The following is a 21,325-nucleotide window of genomic DNA, read 5'->3' as shown; positions in this document are numbered from 1 at the left end:
GATGTTCGACTGCAAGCAAGCGGTGACAATCGGCGATCGTTTGTTCGTTTCTTTCGGCACAGCTCGGCTTTTCTACCAACAACACAATGTTGCCATGCTTATGCTGTTGTTGCTTTGTAAAACAATGTTTCAATTTTTGGTTGGTGACATATTCAATTTAAAATAAATTCTGTTGGAATTCGAACATACGTGCTCGTCGTAACTTTTCAAGCGCTTACCACCAACACCACCATTGACACTTGTATTGCGTTGTCCTAATTATGGTTTGGTTATGCAGAAAGAAATATACAATGGATACAAATGCAACGCCAATAATGAATACAAGAAATTGGCTAAACACCATGATATAAAATATACAAATTATAATATGACAATTCGAAGAGTACATACGTACGCTGCATATTCCCTTCCGCAACAAAGAGACAGAACTACTTTCCGCGTCAAAATTCCTTCATTTAGACTTTGCTTTATAAAATGTGCATAATGAATTTAAATGTTCTAGTTTTCTTTCATACAAAATGATATGCATTTCTGAATATCACTAAGAAGTATAACTTCTTCCACGTGTAGGGACTCCACGCACCTTTTTTATTATATTTATTACACAACTTATTATTTATTTATTGCAATTCAATTATTTTACTTTTATTATACTCTCGCAACAATGTTGCTAAGGAGAGTATTATAGTTTTGTTTACATAACGGTTGTTTGTAAGTCCTAAAACTAAAAGAGTCAGATATAGGGTTATATATACCAAAGTGATCAGGGTGACGAGTAGAGTCGAAATCCGGATGTCTGTCTGTCCGTCCGTCCGTCTGTCCGTCCGTCCGTGCAAGCTGTAACTTGAGTAAAAATTGAGATATCGTCATGAAACTTGGTACACGTATTCCTTGGCTTCATAAGAAGGTTAAGTTCGAAGATGGACAAAATCGGCTCACTGCCACGCCCACAAAATGGCGGAAACCGAAAACCTATAAAGTGTCATAACTAAGCCATAAATAAAGATATTAAAGTGAAATTTGGCACAAAAGATCGCCTTAGGGAGGGGCATATTTGTAAAAGTGGGCATGGCCCCGCCCCCTACTAAGTTTTTTGTACATATCTCGGAAACTACAATAGCTATGTCAACCAAATCCTACAGAGTCGTTTCCTTCAGGCATTTCCATATACAGTTCAAAAAATGGAAGAAATCGGATAATAACTACGCCCACCTCCCATATAAAGGTTATGTTGAAAATCACTAAAAGTGCGTTAACCGACTAACAAGAAACGTCAGAAACACTAAATATTACGGAAGAAATGGCAGAAGGAAGCTGCACCCAGGCCTTTTTTAAAAATTGAAAATGGCCGTGGCGTCGCCCACTTTTGGACCAGAAAACAATATCTCGGGAACTACTCCACTCGGGAACTTTACAAAAATACGGTATTTGAAAAATATGTAAATGACGTATAATGAAATCTCGATTATCACTTTATCATGCGAGAGTATAAAATGTTCGGTGACACCCGAACTTAGCCCTTCCTTACTTGTTTTTTTTATATGCTTACCAGAGAGCTGCAACGAGTATGATAAAATCAGAACAAACAGTCGTGCCAAAAACAATAAAATCAATTCAGTTCAGCATAGACAATACTGTTAATCAAATCGTGTAGCCGCCAGCGTCAACTGACCTGATACAACACGAACAATCTGTTCTTCGGCAATCACGATCGTGTAAACGTATGGCTGGCTCCGGTTGCAATCGTACCATGTCAGTACATAGCGTTGCGACGATTGTTTGAATTGAAATGAAACTTTGGGTAAATTATAAGTAAATCTTCGAGTAAATCTGTGAGTACAGCAAACAACAACAATTTTCTGCTGGACTGATTTAAATCATGTGTGGCAAAAATTGTATCAGCTTTGAAAATGTGCGCATGTTACAAATTTTCGAAGCGTTAACAATGGAAATTGCATCGAATACGTACATACATACAGATATACATTTGTTGTATGTATTTATGTACTCGATGCAGAGTAACGGATCAGTACTTATGTAAGTCTAAATTAACAAGTAAGGAAGGGTTAAGTTCGGGAGTCACTGAATATTTTATACTTCGTATGATAAAGTGATAATCGAGATTTGTTATACGTCATTTACAAAATTTTTCAAATATCGTATTTTTTTGTAAAGTTTTTATTCCGCTATATCATTGGTTCCTAAGGTATATACTCGCATTATACAGAAAAGGCATCAGATGGAATTCATAATATATTATATTCATAATATTCACCCATATTTCGTACATGTCATCAGGTGTTAAGAAAATATTATATACCGAATTTCATTGAAATCGGTCTAGTAGTTCTTGAGATATGGTTTTTGGTGCATAAGTGGGCGAGGCCACGCCCATTTTCAATTTTTAAAAAAAGCCTGGGTGCAGCTTTCTTCTGCGATTTCTTCCGTAAAATTTAGTGTTTCTGACGTTTTTTGTTAGTCCGTTAACAGACTTTTAGTGATTTTCAACATAACCTTTGTATGGGAGGTGGGCGTGGTTATTATCCGATTTCTGAATTGTACATAGAAATGGAAAAAACGACTCTGTAGAGTTTGGTTGACATAGCTATAGTAGTTTCCGAGATATGTACAAAAAACTTAGTAGGGGGCGGGGCCACGCCCACTTTTCCAAAAGAATTACGTCCAAATATGCCCCTCACTAATGCGATCCCTTGTGCCAAATTTCACTTTAATATCTTTATTTATGGCTTAGTTATGACACTTTATAGGTTTTCGGTTTCCGCCATTTTGTGGGCGTGGCAGTGGGCCGATTTTGCCCATCTTCGAACTTAACCTTCTTATGAAGCCAAGGAATACGTGTACCAAGTTTCATCGTGATATCTCAATTTTTACTCAAGTTACAGCTTGCACGAACGGACGGACAGACGGACGGACGGACAGACAGACATACGGATTTCGACTCTACTCGTCACCCTGATCACTTTGGTATATATAACCCTATATCTGACTCTTTTAGTTTTAGGACTTACAAACAACCGTTATGTGAACAAAACTATAATACTCTCCTTAGCAACATTGTTGCGAGAGTATAAAAATTTATTATTCGATGCAGTTCTCTGGTGCTTACCAAGTAAAACGATGGCGTTTAAAAATGAGAAGTGCTTTGGGGGGAAAAACAGCAAATAGAAGATTACTGTTATGCTGGCATGCAATATGACCGGATTGGAGAAAGTTAAATTGCTTATCATAGGAAAGGCCAAGAATACAAGATGCTTCAAAGGAATCAAATCTATAGACGTGGATTATAAATTCAATACGAAAGCATGGATGATAAGCAAGCTTTATTTGAAATGGCTCTTGAAATTGGATCGAAAGTTTGCTTCTCAACAAATAATTGTTTTGCTCTTTGTTGACAACTGCGCTGCACACCCTAGGGATGTAAAGGACCAACAAAATATTGAAATTGCTTATTTATAGGTTTCCGCACCTATTCGGAAATTAAAACGAGCGTGCCAAGTACTTTGCATTGAAGAAGAAAAGTGGAAAAATTTACTTCAATCAAAAATAACTGACTACTACAAATAAAAGATGTTAAAAGGAACATTTTTTTTTTTTTTAAATAGCGAATTTTCTTTATAGCAAAGTAACTATCAGTTCTTGGAATTCGTTATAGAGACTTTCGCTGTATACAAGGAGTGTTCCAAAGTAAACAGGACTTAAAAAAAAAAAACAGGCCAAATGATTTTTTCGGCAAAATCAATTTATTTTATTTTAAAATACTCTTCTTCTGCTTCAATACAGCTTTTTGCAAAAAGCATGTCGAACGAGTGGTTTTAGTCTTTTGAATGGCCTCTATGTCTGCATAACGCTTTCTTTCATTGGCAAATGCATTTTTTCCGAAAAGGAAGAAGTCGCACGGTGCCTTATCAGATGAATGCGAAGAGTGGTTAATTTGGAAATTTTTGGTCAAATAGTCGGTCGAGTGTTGGATTCTGAGCAATGGTCGTCAGTAATTTGTACGGAACAAGCCGCGCATACACTTTTTCGTAAACCCAAAATGTTCGGTAGTAAATACGATAAATTGATGTTTTGGAGATTTTCAATTCCATTTCCATGAATTTCAATAATGATTTCGGTTGATTTTTGATGAATTCATGCATAAATTCGATGGAATTTCCGGTGATCACAGATTTTCATTGGCCCACAGTTTGATCGTCATTTATGTCCTCACGACCATTTTGAAAACGTTGATACCACTCGTGCACTCCGTTGCGGGATAGGGATCATCGCCATAAACTTGTTTTCTCAGCAATTCAAACGTTTCGGTAAAGTTTCACCAATTTTAAAAACAAAATTTAATGTTGGTTCTTTGTTCGAAGCTCATTTTCGCACCAATAACACAAACATACTGACACTTAAAACGCAATACTTCTCTTCCAATTAATGAACTGTCATGAAATTCTCACTGGACCATCGATAAAGATAGCAGATTCTAACGTACCAGCCGGCATATAAATGGCGCCACCAGGGGCGCTACATTCAAAAAGTCTGGTTTGCTTTGGAACTCACCTTGTATGTCAATTATCGACCCCCCGGGATGGCCTTTGCCAATTATGATTCCTGACGCAAGATTTATTAGACGAACAAGTGCAACGGGACTGCAATTTCGCAGATTCAAATACCGCGATGAATAAGTATTCCCCACATACACAGCCAAACCAAACGGCTTTACGCTATTCATGTGCGCAACATCTATGTATGTGCGCACAAGCTGATACCGACAGCAAGGTACGTAATTGTAACAAAAACAAAAACAGCCACTCTAAAAGCTCCTAGTCTACCACCACTTCAGCTTGCGATGTGCTCAATTAGTATCCACAATATACACACATTTTAATATGGGAAAATGTAAAATTATGTATATCGTTGCTCCGATTCCGAAATTGCTCTATGGTTAGAAAAACCACCATTTACATAAAAAACTTATATATTCAGTCGTACGTACCAGAAAGTCGAAAAACCGTTTCATATTGCGTCATAGATAAATGTTCAAATTGTAAATAAAAACTCAAAGGAAAATCAAGGAATCACCATATTCCCAATGCGATACAATGATGCACCTGCACTTACCAAAAGCGGTGTCGCTCTTATTGCATTTATCCAAGTGCTCCTCATACGGGTGGGTTATGGGAATCAGCTGTATAAAGTTGAAATTAATTATGAAATTAATTATAATTCTTTACTTTACGAATCGAAGCCGCTCTACATTCACGGCCACTCTCTCGCACGATACCTCTATTGTCCCAGTCTTAATTCCAGGGCAAAGGAGTACCCATTCTAACCATATCTGAGCTAGGCGTGGAGTTACTATTCTTCATAAGCCGAGAATAAAAAATTGCCGATAATATAGAAAAGGTAAAATAATAGACAGTAAGCCTTAACAAGCTGATGGTAAAGAAATATATATCTTATCTTTTAGTAACTATGTGTTTAGTTTGTATGGAAGCTATATGCTATTTCATCATTTCACCACACAAATTCCACAACAGTTCCACATATAACATCCACAATGTCACCGTTACAGCAGCTGACCGGCACCCACGCCAAAAAGCTAAAAAAGGAATAACGGGCGGCGAGCCGGTCCTTTTTTCAACGTCACGCTCAAGCAAGTAACAACGCGCGCTCGACCTCATTTGTTTCTTCGCTCAACCTCATTTTTTTCATCGTTCGACCGCATTTTTTTCATCGTTCGACCTCATTTTTTCCATCGTTCGACCGCAGTTTTTTCATAAAAAGCTCGACCTCACTTGTGATTTTTGTTTCATAAAGAAATATATCAAAATTTATTTATCATTGGAAAACCAAAAGGTAGTTCTTATTGTGAAGGTGTTGATTTAAAGTGATTTTCCTTCGAGCCCTAGTGAAAAGCACTATGGGAAATTCAAAAAGTTTAAACAAATAATAAAGTGAAAAAAAAAAAATTTGAAGAAACCAAAAAAAGTGAAGTGAAACACGGTTTAAGGCACATTACATAGTGTGTAAAAGAGCCCGAAAAAAAAAAAAAAGCAAAATGGGAAATTAAGCAAAACAAAGTTTAATAAATAATAAAGTGGAAAAAATTCGTTGAGAATCCAAAAAAAATTGTTTCGAGTGCTGCTGCTGAAATTTTCACATAGAATTTTTGCAAAAGTAGGCAAAGTTAGAAAACATATCATCAAAAAAAAAAAACAAAACGGCGAAATTAAGTTATTATGTGTATGAAAAAAAAAAATAGTTGAAATAGATCAAATCAGTTCTCGAAATTAGTCAAAGCACATTTTTACGTCTTCAATCGGTTGGTATGTTCGTGTGTTAAAATAAAAGAGCCCCACTCGGAAGCAGGCGCAGCCAAATTATTAAAAAACAAAAAAAAAAAAAAAAAAATACAGTTGTAGAGCATCAGCAGAGGTCAATAATACAAGTTATAAATCGCGAAAGTTGGACTTTTTGTGTTCCGTTTCATTGCCATTTAAGGGGGAAAACGTTAGACATATATTCCCTTCACAAATCAAATTCACAGTTACGAGCGATGCTCAAGTGTGCCAGCTTATTCCCAGTATAAACAAACAATCAATTCTCAAAGCATTTTTACTTATAATAAAATGAGTAAACACAGTTGAGTGAAAAATTAAAAAAAAATTATATTACTACATATACATAACTATATATATACATACATATATATATATAAATATATCAATATATATAATGCATATTGTGCCTGAGATTGTGTTCTAGACTACTGCAAATCCAAAAACGAAGTGTCTGTTAAGTGAGGTTAATATAAATGTGAGAATATTCAGTTCTTCATAAATACGTCACCACAAATTGTAATACATACAAAATTTTTAATATAAATGCAGCTAAACAAAAACTACAAAAATCCATACATACAAGTGTGAGGTACATGTGAAACAAGAAGTTATTAAAGCTAAAACAAAGTTAAAATAAGTGCAAATCCAAAAGTATATAACGGCTATGTACATAACACATAACACATAAAAGAAAAACAAAAAACGGAGCGGGCGCGTAAAAACAGAAACAAACCAACAAAATTACTAACGGCGCGGACGCATACACAATATGTTACACAAAAAAGAGAACAGGAAAGTGAGGGAGGAATATAAATATATACTGCAATTATTATGGGAATCGTTCCGATTTTATGCGTATATATAGAGATAAAATCCTGCACATACATACATAAGTATTCAGAAAATTCCGCTATCCCTGAAAAAAAAAATCTTTAGTATAGTGGTATCGTTTTCATATAACTATATACTGCTTATTATATGTATGTTGCTATGATATATACATGTTCACATATGCGATTATATGCGCAAATTTTATATATAGATAAAATTGGTACATTTAAACTTTCACACATTTCCTTTTGAAATATGCGTTTTCAACTATATAGATATTTTGATGCGATAATATTCATAAACGTATTTTAACTACATACTTATGTATAACTTCATATACATATATACAAGTATAATTACATAATAATTATATGAATATGCATTACAACAATTATGCTGAAATTATAAAGAAGTGAAGTACATAAGAAAACGGAAAAAATTTCATACTTACTTTCTCTCTACCTCCGTACCGCGAAAATTAAGAAATACGCATACATATATACATATATACCAAAATACAACATAAAACCCATTTATGCCGGTATACCTTGCGTACATAGGGTACAATTATTCGGAGAATATTCTAATAATAAATATACATAATAATTCTCTTTGACCGTTGGCAAATTGAAATTACGCCAATCCAATATAATCGTGGAAAAAAGGCTTATATTTAATATATGTAGCCGAATTACAACAATAATTCTACTAGCTTCAAAGTCCATATCGGCATCTGTCTTGCAATACCCCTTGCAAAAGGAAAGCAGAATTGCTTACAAAAATTAAAGCACAAACAACGCGTGGTTATATACCGAATAGTGCATTAACTTCTTCAGCGAGCACTTAATAGCTCAAGAACAAATACATACAAGTCCAAGTATTAGGGTGCGCCTACATACACCATAAGGACATTAACAAAAAATTTTTACATATACATATTTCTAAATATTATTAACAAAGGTGCGGTTAACAAGCAAAGCACAACATTTCAAATCGAAAAAAAACTCTTATTTACGTAAAAGAGTTTCGGTCTCAATTTTTAATTACAAAGAATAATTATGATCAGTAAACACTGAGAATAATTATGTCGAAAAATTATATTTTCTAAATGAACTCAGATTCAAAAGAATCAAAAAATTCCAAGTATTTACAAATACCAAAAATGATTGCAGACGAAAAAAGCACATGTACACCGGCAGAAGCTACACGCTCAAAGCAAGGTGCTACAAAAGTAAAGAGGGGTAAAGATATTTCTTATACAAAATTCATCGCTGAGAGTGACAGTTTGATACGATACTGCACTCGATTTTCATCTTCGCCGATTCAAGACAATTCGGAATCGGTATTAGAAATCAAAAAAGACAATTTAGACAATTTTTGGACGCGTCTCCAAGCTGCATATGACGCAATCGTAGAATCTGATGATTCAGATCTACCAGAAAATTTCAAATCCTCGGCTTACGCCAAATATGAAAATTGCTTAGACCAATTTGAAGAAACGAAAGCAATGATTAATGATCAATTGAAACTAATTAAAGCAATTGCACCTACTCCACTTCCGCGAGTAGAGATGCCACAAGTACAAAGTCAAGAGGCAAGTTCAGGCATCCACCTCAAGGTGCCCGCATGTGACACAGAAATTTTTCATGGGGGTTATGAACAATGGCCGTCCTTCCGGGACATGTTCACAGCCGTTTACATAAACCACCCAAAATTATCTAATGCACAAAAATTGTATCACCTCCGATACAAAACGAAAGGTCAAGCTGGCGTCATAGTAAAACAGTTCGCATTAAATGACGACAATTTTAATATGGCTTGGGAAGCTTTAAAATCAAGATACGAGAATGAACGAATATTGGTCGATAAGCAGATAACAATTTTAATGAACTTGCCAAAGATTCAAAAGGAAACCAGTGAAGAATTTATCAAACTTCAATCCACTGTTTCCAATTGTTTGTCGATTTTATCGACCCAAAACATTCCCACAGACAACTGGGACCCTATACTGGTAAACATATGCACAGCAGCATTACCAGAAAAGTCTTTATTATTGTGGGAGCAATCGCTCTCATCACGGAAAAAGTGCCCAACGTGGCAACAAATGAAAGATTTTCTCACTACCCAGTACGAAATCGCCGAAAGGGTAGACAAAAAAATAACCAAACCAAAAGGTATTCAAAACGACCTCAATAGAAGCTTCCACAGGCCCCAAGCCAGTAGCAACAACAATTCAAATAGAAGCTTCTTTAAAAATCAAACGTTCACATCCGAACAATACAAACAAACGTCATGCGAACTATGCAAAGGGGGGCATAAACTTAAATCTTGCGAGAAATTTAAAAAATTAAATATCATTGACCGAAACAATTTTGTAAAGTCAAAAAGACTGTGCATAAACTGCTTATCACATGCTCACATGCTTAAAGATTGTGAAAGCAAATTTAATTGCGTTTATTGTCACAAACGACACCATTCGATGCTTCACGTAAATAATTTTTCCAGCTCACCCCCAAACAGCGCCAATATCAAAAGAGCCACGGGTTTAGTTACAACAACGAATCCCGAAGTGCCAAATCCACAAAATTGCCATGAAGCACCATGCTGCTCAAAGGCATTGAAAACACAAACGCTACACAGCGAAAATCAAAGTAGGGTACTACTACCCACAGCAGTCGTCTCCATCGAACATCGAGGAGAATTGTTTAAGCTCAGAGCCCTAATAGACCAAGGATCACAACGATCTTTCATAGCGTCTAGGGCACAAAACAGGCTACAGTTGCCAACAAAACTGGCCAATTTTGAAATTACGGGAATGGGCGGAAGAGTTGTTCAAAACTCAAATAAAATCTGCCCCATTACCCTCTATTCCCCCCAAGCGGACAAGCGCATACAAGCAGAAGCTATTGTCTTACCGCAATTGACCAATATGTTACCCAGCTATCATATAAATAGCAAGCATTGGCAAAAGGTTTCACACATAAAGTTAGCAGATCCAAACTGCAACACCCCCGCTCAAATAGATCTTCTATTAGGCAGCGATCTCATACCACAAATAATACTCGAAGGTATTGAGAAAGTCACAAATACACTACTGGCGCAAAATACCATTTTCGGATGGGTCCTAAGTGGACTAGTTGCGGAACCAGTCACAACATTGACAACTCAAGTTGAGGAAGTCTCAAACGAGTACCTCAATTCACAATTGAAAAAATTTTGGGAATTGGAAGAACTCCCCCCATATCAGTCACAACCCCGGAAGATCAGTATTGTGAGGATTTTTACAAAGCCACAACTACTAGATCAGAAAACGGTCGGTACGTCGTACGACTACCACTTAAGCAACAATTTCCAGATACACTCGCCTTAGGTCACTCTCGCACCTCTGCAATACAGCAGTTTCTAAGTATGGAAAAAAACCTACTTAGAAAAGGTGAGCTGAAACAAGATTATGATGGTGTCTTAGAAGAATACCTCCATTTAGATCACATGGAGGAAGTAAGCCCATGTGAAAAAATCATAAAAGGCAAATATTATTCATTCTACTTGCCACATCATGCAGTAGTAAAGCCTGACAAAAAAACAACAAAAGTCAGAGTTGTCTTCAATGCCTCAAGAACCACTAGCTCGGGGAATTCCCTAAATGATATTCTATTTACGGGACCTACACTCCAACCAGACTTAATGCTCCTCATATTAAATTGGCGTATATACAAATACGTATTCAATGGGGATGTCGAAAAAATGTATCGGCAAATAGTCGTACATAAAGATGACCAAGATTTTCAGAGAATTATTTTCCGAAAATCCCCCAATAGTCCACTAAGCGACTTTAAGCTAAAAACAGTTACCTTTGGCGTAAACTGTGCCCCGTACCTAGCCATTCGTACACTCCACGAACTGGCAGAAGACACAAAGTCGGAATTTCCTCTGGCAGCACAAGTGTTAAAAACACAAACGTATGTAGACGATATTCTGTCTGGAAGTCACAGTCTTCCACAAGCATACGAGTCACTAGCACAAGTGACACAAGCTCTCAAAACAGCTGGGTTTCCGTTAAAAAAGATAACGGCTAACCACCCTAATATTTTAGAGGGTATACCAAAGGAAAATATATTAGACACTAATTTCCTTAAATTTGAAAAGGAAAGCACAACAAAAACTTTGGGTATACAATGGAATGCGATATCTGACCAGTTTTCATATACTACTGAGTCAATATCAGCACTATCCGCCATAACAAAGAGGCAAATTTTATCCTCGGTGGCAAAACTTTTCGACCCCGCAGGATGGCTTTCGCCAATTATGATACAAGCGAAAATTCTGATTCAAGAATTATGGCTAGACGGAACAGACTGGGACGAACAAGTGAAACCACTTCGTTTAGAAAAGTGGTCCCAGTTCGCAGGAAATCTTAGTGATATCTCACAGATCCAAATCCCACGTTGGGTAAATTATGCCCCAGAGCACAAAGTCGAACTACATGGCTTCTGTGACGCCTCTGAAAAGGCATATTGTGCCACCATTTATGTGCGCACACAATCAGATACAGCAACCACCAGTCACCTACTAGTAGCCAAGGCAAAGGTAGCTCCTCTAAAAACAATAAGTCTACCACGACTGGAACTATGTGGTGCGTTACTACTTGCTAAACTAGTATCCATTGTACAAACACATCTAAATATGGAAAAGTATAAATTGTATCTCTGGTCTGATTCCGAAATCGTATTAGCGTGGTTAGAGAAACCACCACATGCATGGAAGACGTATATTTCCAATCAAACGTCTCAAATCCTTGACCTAGTGGGATCAGCCACTTGGCGACATGTAGCCAGTGCGGACAATCCTGCCGATCTAGGTACAAGAGGGTGCAAACCCCTGCACCTTACCTCCACCACTCTTTGGTGGAATGGTCCCCGATGGTTAACAGAATCTCCCGTTTCTTGGCCACAATCGCCTATGCGCAATATAATTGCCCCCGAAAGTCGGAAAATCGATTCCTTTCATACAACGATAGATGACGACGACATCCTTGAGCGATTTTCATCATACTCCCGAGCACTCAGGGTAATCGCTTACATGCTCAAATTCATAGAGCGACTCAAGATTAAAGTCAAGGGAGAACCCTCAGCGTACTCCCAAGGTGATACATTGTTGCACCTAGACCTACAAAAGGCAAAGGTCGCTCTCATCACTTACACCCAATCGCGCCATTTCAGTAGCGAGATGTCACTACTAAGAGAATCGAGGCCGATTAATAAAAGAAGCTTTCTCTTAGTACTAAATCCATTTCTGGATACAAAGGGTGTGCTTCGTGCGAACGGTCGGTTTGCCAACTCAAGCCTTAAACCTCACCTCAGGCCTGGCGTCCACATAACGACACTTCGATACGGCGCCAATCATCCAGGCCACAACCTCGCCGCACGACGAAACGGGCCTTAACAACGTGGTCGATAATCAAACACCTTGCAGCAAAATGACAGCGTCTGCCACATATTGTGGAACAAACTATGAATGAAATATTCGCCACACAGGGGGGCCGGGATACACCAACGCCAAAATGAGCTTCAGCGTACTACACCCGCATACAACCCTACATAGAGCCGCAACCCATCGACACCCCGCATTCATCATTTCACCACACAAATTCCACAACATTTCCACACATAACATCCACAATGTCACCGCTACAGCAGATCTAGCAGCTGACCGGCACCCACGCCAAAAAGCTAAAAAAAGGAATAACGGGCGGCGAGCCGGCCCTTTTTTCAACGTCACGCTCAAGCAAGTAACAACGCGCGCTCGACCTCATTTGTTTCTTCGCTCAACCTCATTTTTTTCATCGTTCGACCGCATTTTTTTCATCGTTCGACCTCATTTTTTTCATCGTTCGACCGCAGTTTTTTCATCGCTCGACCTCATTGGTTTCATCGCTCGACCTCAGTTTGTTTCATAAAGAAATCGTATCAAAATTGTATTTATCATAAAAAACCAAAAGCCTTGAATTGAAGTTGTGATTTCTGATTTTTCTCAATAAATACTCCCGGTTTATTTCTTCGTTGGAAAACAAGAAAAAAGGTAGTTTTACGGTTTAAGGTATTGAGCTAGTGTGTGACGTGACTAATTTTAAATTATCAATTGTTATTACCAATGATATAATAGAGCTATTTTATGCTTTTATTTGTAAAATAACTTCAGGTTTGTTAGAGTTTTCAATAATTTTACATTTTACATATTGGTGGCATCACCACTCTACCTCATCTCTCTACTGTCGTTGCCAACATAAAAATATATTGAAGTTAGCGAAATCGACAACTGACGACCTGCAGTCGTGTAGTCGTGCAGCTGTCTAAATAACTGTGTTCATAAGAACGTGTGTATTTTAATATTTGACAGATATTGCTTGCAGTCTGTCGCGCTCAATATGTTCAGCACTTGATAAATCTCTATCTTGCATTATTTGCCGTATTTGAGAACCATCGCCTTTCAACTTTTCCATACTAAGCTTCAGAAATACTTATTTATTAATTATAAATTCCTTTCACGGTGCGCAGAACCCAAATAATGACTGGAAAGATACGTTTTATTACGAAGTAGCCGAAACAAGCTTAAAATATAACGTAGTAATATCACAAAACAAGGGGACATTTGATACTTCCATGAGCAAATTTATAATCTGGGCACTTGAAAATATCAAAATTTGATAAGATATTCTGGGCCTGAAAATGCGTTTTTTTTATATGTTCGAAAAGATATCAGGCTTTAGAGTTGATATGTGTGTATATATGTACATTTTGCGTAAAAAATTAAAGAAAAAAAATTTTTAAGTCCAAAATAAGTTTCATATCGTATTTGAAGTAAATTATAATTAATTTCTTACAATTAAATTAAGCAGTTTCATGTATACAATAATAAACAAGTAAGGAGTACTAAGTTCGGGTACAACCGAACATTTCATACTCTTGCAATTTGCAATGATGAACGCCAGGGTTATACTTTCAGGTACATAAGGCTTGTTAGTTATTAGGAGTCTAATCCTATACATATATCCAAATATATCCATTAGAAGCACTAATTTTATGAGGATAACTTACATATTGGCCGAAACATGTAGTTTAATGTTTGAAAATGTTTATATTAGGTATATGGAGGCTCAGGAAAGTATTGACCGAATTCAACCCTTTTTTGATACACAGATATACTTGTATATACAGTCCAACTTCCATAACTCGAACTTCTTTAACTCGAATTTTCTCTAACTCGAACTAACATATAAATTTCCTTCCGTAACTCGAAGTTCTCTCCATAACTCGAACGAAAATACATAATTATGACTTCTATAACTCGAAGTAATGTGCTTTTCTCTCATTCTACAACTCGCAGTATTGTACTTTCTCTCTTTCGCTCTACATTTTTCTTTTATTTGCTTATTTTTTTGAACCGTCTTTTTATTCGGGGAATTCCCTCTTTGTTCATCAAATGCTTATTTTTGTTTTCGTATGTATCAGTTCAGTGCAAGAATGATAGAGTACAAGATTGCGCAGATGAGAGACAAAACATTTTTCGTTCTGCGCATCTACGTCACACGGCTCATAAATTTCGTGAAATAGCTTGAGTAGCAAGTAAATATTGCTTGTTAACAAGAATGTTAGAGTAGTAGAGTTTATAGCTGCCAAATTTTTTACTGCGCCGTGTGACGTAAGCAATTGTATGTTTAGTATAACGGACCTGCGCAATGCGTAATCTCTTTTCTATCATTCTTGAGTTCAGTGCATAAATGTCAGTCAGGAATAATGGGATGCCCAACTCTCCTGTCACTGGAAATGTGAGAGCCGCTCACCTACCGAACTTTGACAGTTGACTGGATTGGGTAGGTTTCGACGTTTTGCAATTGGAATGACTGGAACGGCCAGATTGAAGCTATACCAAAAATATATGTGAACGGAGAAATTTGTTGCCGCCGTGCAAGATCGTTAATAAAAATTTAAAACAATAAAAATCAAAGAAAATGCGAAATTTAAACATATTTCATGAAACGTTTTGTAATTTGATGCATAATAGAAATCATTTTCTATTACAAATGATTAAAAACATTCATTAATTGACAACTAACAGGCTTAATTCACCTTATTAAGTATTGAAAGATCGAAAGTCAGTTGTTTTAATATATCATAAAATCATAAAAAAGGATTTAAGTGGTTTCGCCATATATTAAAAGTCCAATATATAATAATTTGCAATCGTAATAAACGTTGGGCGTTTTAATTTAGATGCCCAAAAATTCTTATTTTGTTCGATGTGGCCACAATTGAAAATGTTATAAAAAACGCTTATTTTGAGGCGCTCTCACACTGGAATAAGTTGGGCATCCTATTATCCCTGATGTCAGTCGTACTTGATGATACAGGGAAATAAGATCGTATTTATTAATTATCATGGCAACTAAACGTGTTTTGAAATCTTTGTCGATTGAAGTAAAGTATAAACTATTGAAAGAAGTAGAAGGTGGCTTAAAGAAAAAGAAAGCAGCTGAAAAATTTGGTATCCCAGCCAGTACGGTGTCAACGATTTTTAAGAATAAAGAATCAATTATTACGTCGTTTGAATCTGGGGTTCGTCTGGGTAGTAAAAGGATTAAAACCCCAGTATTTCAGAACATCGATAAAGCAACCCTCGATTGATTCAAAGCAGCTAGACATCAAAACAGGCCTATATCTGGAGGAATTTTAAAGGAGAAGGCAAAGGAGTTTGCAAAGCGCTTTGGCGATGATCATTTTATGGCAAGCACAGGTTGGCTTGATAAATGGAAGCAGAGGTAGGGAACAAAACGTTCAATTGGCGAAAATTTCAATTTTTATTTTAGGTATGCTGTGGGATATAAAAGAGCGTGTGGGGAAAGCAATGACGTTAGTGAAGTGAACTGCGAAAAGTGGAAAAAAGATGTTTTGCCGAATTTATTAAAAAAGTAATGTGAACGGGATGTTTTTAATGCGGATGAATCAGGGTTGTTCTTTAAATGTTTTCCAAACAAAACATTGACGTTTAAAAACCAAAAATGCCACGGAGGCAAGAATAGCAAGCAACGGGTTACGTTGATGCTAGCAGCAAATATGGATGGATCGGAAAAATTTTAAATTCTATTGATTGGAAAAAGTTACCCGTAGACTTTAAAGCAAACTCCAAGGCCTGGATGACTGGCCAAATTTTTGAAGAATGGGTTCTAAATTTGGATAAGCGCTTTCAAAGTACTGGCCGAAAAATTTTATTGTTTATTGATAATTGCCCAGCACATCCAAAAGACGTACAAAGCAAACTGAAAGCCATTGAACTGGCATATTTTCCACCGAATATGACCTCTTAATTACAGCCGCTGGATCAGGGAGTAATTCAAAACTTGAAAGTTTTTTATCGTACCAGAATAGTAAAAGAAGCACCAAAGCGTATAGAGGCAAACGAAAAACAAGATATTACACTTATGGATTGCATCAATCATGTAACAAAAGCTTGGGATATTGACGTCAAAAATCAAACCATAGCGAATTGCTTCAAAAAAGCTGGATTTGGTCAATATTCTGAATGGGAAGAGGAAGAAGACATACCTCTGAGTTTTTTAAGTACTACTGATGAATATCAAAATGTAATTGAAGCTGATTACGAAGCATGGTTAAAAGCAAACAAAATAACTTGCAGTGCTACTCTTCAGGATTATATTGCAGTAGATAATGACCTTTGCACAACTGGCTTTTCTACAGATGCTGATATTGTTGAGAACTACTGCCCTGAATTAGATGATCCAATATTAAGCGGAACGGAGAGTGACGGCGAGGGATCGGTAGAAGAAACTATTCGCCAGCCTTCCAGAAATGATGAAGAAAATGCTTTCCGAACATTGAGTTTATATTTGCAAACAAATGACACTACAACTGATGAGCACTATACGGCTTTAAACAAATTAGAGTCATTTTTTACTGAAAATACCAAAAAAAAAAAAAGAAAATTTTCAGTCACTAATTTCTGAATATTTCACTTCACTGTAACTTATTACAGTTTTCTGTGATGTGTGTTTTAAACAAAAAATACGTATTCATCATTTAATATACTCTAAAGTAGCAATTGAGTTTTTTTAACAAAAAATTTTTTTCTATAACTCGAAGTCTCCGTAAGTCGAAGTTTTTTTTGGGATAATAGTGATTCGAGTTATGGAAGTTCGACTGTATATACATTGACCGTTCTTTTCTGTAAATATTCAACTATAAATACTAAGGTCCACATCAGAGAACGGCTTCCGTTGAGCGCAAAAATGTTCATGCACGATCAATACCCGAACTATCAGCACATTCGGCTCAAGCGCTCAAAATGGCATTCGTGAATGTTTTCGCTACTGAGCTAAATTCAGCTCAATTGCGGTAAATTCGTTTGCTTGCTGAGTTTATTCACGCTCGTGTTGAAACAGCTCTACTCAAGCGTTCGCTCATTCGGCTCAACAATGATCTTGTTGAATGAAAACAAAAACACAAAAGAGCAAACTCAACGCCTATGAGCAAACTCAATGGGTATGAGCAAACTCAACGCATATGAATAAACTCACTGTGCTTGAATAAAAAAACGCTCAGTGATTGGACTTGAATAGAAACTTTTGCGTATGAGCTGATTCAAGGAAAAAGTGAGTTTTGCAGTTCTCTGGTCCACATATTCGGTACTAGGGGCTTGAACAGTGGTAGTTGAATTTGTACAAGTTTTGTTTAACAGGTGGCATAATTCAAAAGCATTAGCCGGGCAAAGTTTATTCAATTATATTAATTATTTCTTGATGTGTACACAGGAAAGAGAAAGAATCAAACGGAATTTAAAATTGTGTTATTTCGGAAGTAGGCGTAATTGTAGTCCGATTTCACTCATATCAGCACTGTTACATAGGAATGTCAGTAGAATGTCTTTTCATTCTGATTATTTATATACATATTACTTTATGTCTATCTCGCTTAGTTTTGGGTGATACGTACAACCGTTAGGTGAACAAAATTATTATATTCTGTAACAGCATATTGCAAGAGTATAAAAATGTTGCAGCCAACCAATCATCGAAGATACGATTACCAAGTTGGCGTAACATTTTCTCTATCAACCATTATTTTATGTTTTATTTCCTTTGAACCTTTGTATAACCATAACATTATATACGCAATATGCCAGTTGAGACCAAAAATACGTGATCAGACCCCATGAACAAATAAATAATAACCTTGAAAATTTGAATATAATATTATAAATTTGTCCTTATGTAAATATATGAGCATCCGCAGACACTACCGTATATAATGACACTACACATAATTGAAATATATATACAATAAACGAAATATATTTGCTGATCACAACAACAGTGCTGATGGTAACTTCGAAGTGACGCTTGCAACAAAAGCAACAATTTACTCAGAAGGATTAGTCGAGTGGAAACCTCCAGCAATTTACAAATCGTCCTGTGAAATAGATGTAGAATATTTTCCTTTTGACGAACAAACATGTGTTCTCAAATTTGGCAGTTGGACATATGACGGGTTCAAGGTATGTTAATTAAATGTACTATATATTAAAAGTCTTGAATAAAAGTAAAACAGTTATGTGTGCATATTACTACATTTATCAAATTTCTGTACTTAAAAATATTTAGAAGGTGCTCTATTTTGCATTGTAGTAAACGCGTATCCAAAGCATTTTTAAATCATATTTTAATCATATATTTTGTCAAAATATGCAATGCATTTATTTGGCGTTTATGAATGGCACTGTGTATTATCCTAATGATAACATAAATAACTAATAATAAATAAAATGAAATAACTTTTAAAATTTAATAAAATATATATTTTAATATTAATTATTTACTTTATCGTCGAAATTTCCATTTTAAATATTTTCAGTGCAAAATAAGACTCATGCACATTTTGACAGTTCATGCGTATGATTTGGGGATGTCTTGCCTTCAACGATTTCATACTGCTACATACACATACATACTAATGGTGTTTACGAATATTCTGCATTGCATGTATACTTTGCATATTCTGTTTATAAAAGCAGCCTATATAGAGTACGTTAGCCAGATAAAAATATTGAAATTAAATATTTTTTTCATTTAACACGTGATAACTCCTTGTAAGCGCAATTTTACCTAGTAAAAAATAAAACTGAGATGCGATATTAAGAGGTAGTATTAAGTTATAAAAACATGTGATATATATGTAGTTATAAGAGTATATATTTATATAAATTATTAGGATGAGTTGAATTCCGTGTGACTTTCTGTCTGTTCGTGCAAGCGATAACTTGACACCCAGGGAAGGTTGGTGTTGTAGATAGGTGGAATCAGGCCATTGTCGCATCCATAAAACCAAAGCTATTGCCTCTTTAATTTGCAAACAAATTTAGAAGACTGCCGTGGAGAGGACCACATTAATATGATCGGTAAATATGAGGGAGTGCGAAATCACTTAAAATATAAAAATAAGTATGCAGTTCTTTCGCCCTCTGGTTTCCACGCACTGAATTTGGTTGTAGTCTGAAAGAGTCTGAAATATTTTCTGTAGCAACACCCAACAATGCTAAATTCTGAAATCCAGAATACAGAATTCATTTCACTATCTTAATAATGGGATACACTAAAAATACCGAAGTTCAAAATGCTGACACATCAAAATACCGACAAATCGAAACACCGACCAATCAGAACACCAAAAAATCAACATACCGACAAACCAAAATGCCGACATTTTAAAATTTTTTAATCTTGTCCGCCCTTAGTTCTATCGAAACACAGAAAGAGAATTCTGCTGACTAAGGGTTATGATCCTAAGCGTGTACGTGGTCGGAAGCCGAAGGCCGCAGGGAATCGAACGAACAACGCCACGGGATACACTTAAAATATCGAAATTCAAAATGCCGACACATCAAAATACCGACAAAATTTAAATATGCAGCCAAATCAAAATACCGACAAATCAAAACACCGACAAATCAAAACACCGACAAACCAAAATGCCGACATGTGAAAAATATTTTATCTTGTCCGGGTGTATAACGTAATGCCGACAATCAAAATCTCGAAATTTAGAATCCCGACACTCAAAATACCGACAAATCAAAACACCGACAAATCAAAATACCGTAAAATCAAAATCCCGACAAATCAAAACACCGACAAATCACAATACCGACGAATTAAGAAAAGGTGGCGTTGTTCGTTCGAGGCCCTGCGGCCTTCGGCCTCCGGCCACGAACACGCTCAGGATCATAACCCTTAGTCGGCAGAATTCTCTTTCTGTGCTTCGATAGAAATAAGGGCGGACAAGATAAAACATTTTTCACATGTCGGCATTTTGGTTTGTCGGTGTTTTGATTTGTCGGTGTTTTGATTTGTCGGTATTTTGATTTGTCGGTGTTTTGATTTGGCTGCATATTTAAATTTTGTCGGTTTTTTGATGTGTCGGCATTTTGAATTTCGATATTTTGAGTGTATCCCATCTTGTCCGCCCTTATTTCTATCGAAGCACAGAAAGAGAATTCTGCCGACTAAGGGTTATGATCGTGAGCGTGATCGTGGCCGGAGGCCGAAGGCCGTAGGGCCTCGAACGAACAACGCCACCTTTTCTTAATTCGTCGGTATTGTGATTTGTCGGTGTTTTGATTTGTCGGTATTTTGATTTGACGGTAATTTGAGTGTCGGGATTCTAAATTTCGATATTTTGATTGTCGGCATTACGTTATACACCCCAACGCCACCTTTCCTTGATTTGTCAGTATTTTGATTTGTCGGTGTTTTGATTTGTCGGTGTTTTGATTTGTCGGTGTTTTGATTTGTCGGTGTTGTGATTAGTCGATATTTTGACTGTCAGGATTCTAAATTTTTAGATTTTGATTGTCATCGGCTTGATAAACGAATAATCAAAAAAAGTAAAAAACTCGAACTTGGATGAAAACTGGAAATATATGCCTATGATTTAAAATGCTTCAGTCAATCAATAAAACATAACTGATAAAGTAGAAATAGATTGATGGAGAAAATTTATTCTTATATCTTCTTTACTGGCGTAGACACTGTTTACGGTTATAGTCGAGTTTACAATAGCGAAGCAGTCCTTCTA

At 36.3% G+C, this 21,325-nt stretch overlaps 1 protein-coding gene across 3 annotated transcripts in view; it reads left to right on the top strand.

Annotated features, from left to right (window-relative positions):
- Positions 1–21,325, top strand: part of LOC126764234 (acetylcholine receptor subunit alpha-like) — a 192,349-nt gene that overhangs the window by 17,114 nt on the left and 153,910 nt on the right. Inside the window, exon 2 of one of the 3 annotated variants that reach the window (XM_050482039.1) lies at positions 18,569–18,749. The exons of 1 other annotated variant lie outside the window; for it this stretch is intronic. In XM_050482039.1, the coding sequence (XP_050337996.1) occupies positions 18,569–18,749 (181 nt within the window). Of the gene's footprint in view, positions 1–18,568; positions 18,750–21,325 lie in introns of those variants that run through there. One more of the 3 variants, XM_050482041.1, reaches the window with a different exon arrangement.

Source organism: Bactrocera neohumeralis, unplaced genomic scaffold (genome assembly GCF_024586455.1).
Source record: "Bactrocera neohumeralis isolate Rockhampton unplaced genomic scaffold, APGP_CSIRO_Bneo_wtdbg2-racon-allhic-juicebox.fasta_v2 cluster09, whole genome shotgun sequence".
In the NCBI taxonomy this organism is placed as follows: Eukaryota; Metazoa; Arthropoda; class Insecta; order Diptera; family Tephritidae; genus Bactrocera; species Bactrocera neohumeralis.
This window is presented reverse-complemented; position numbering and strand designations above follow the sequence as displayed.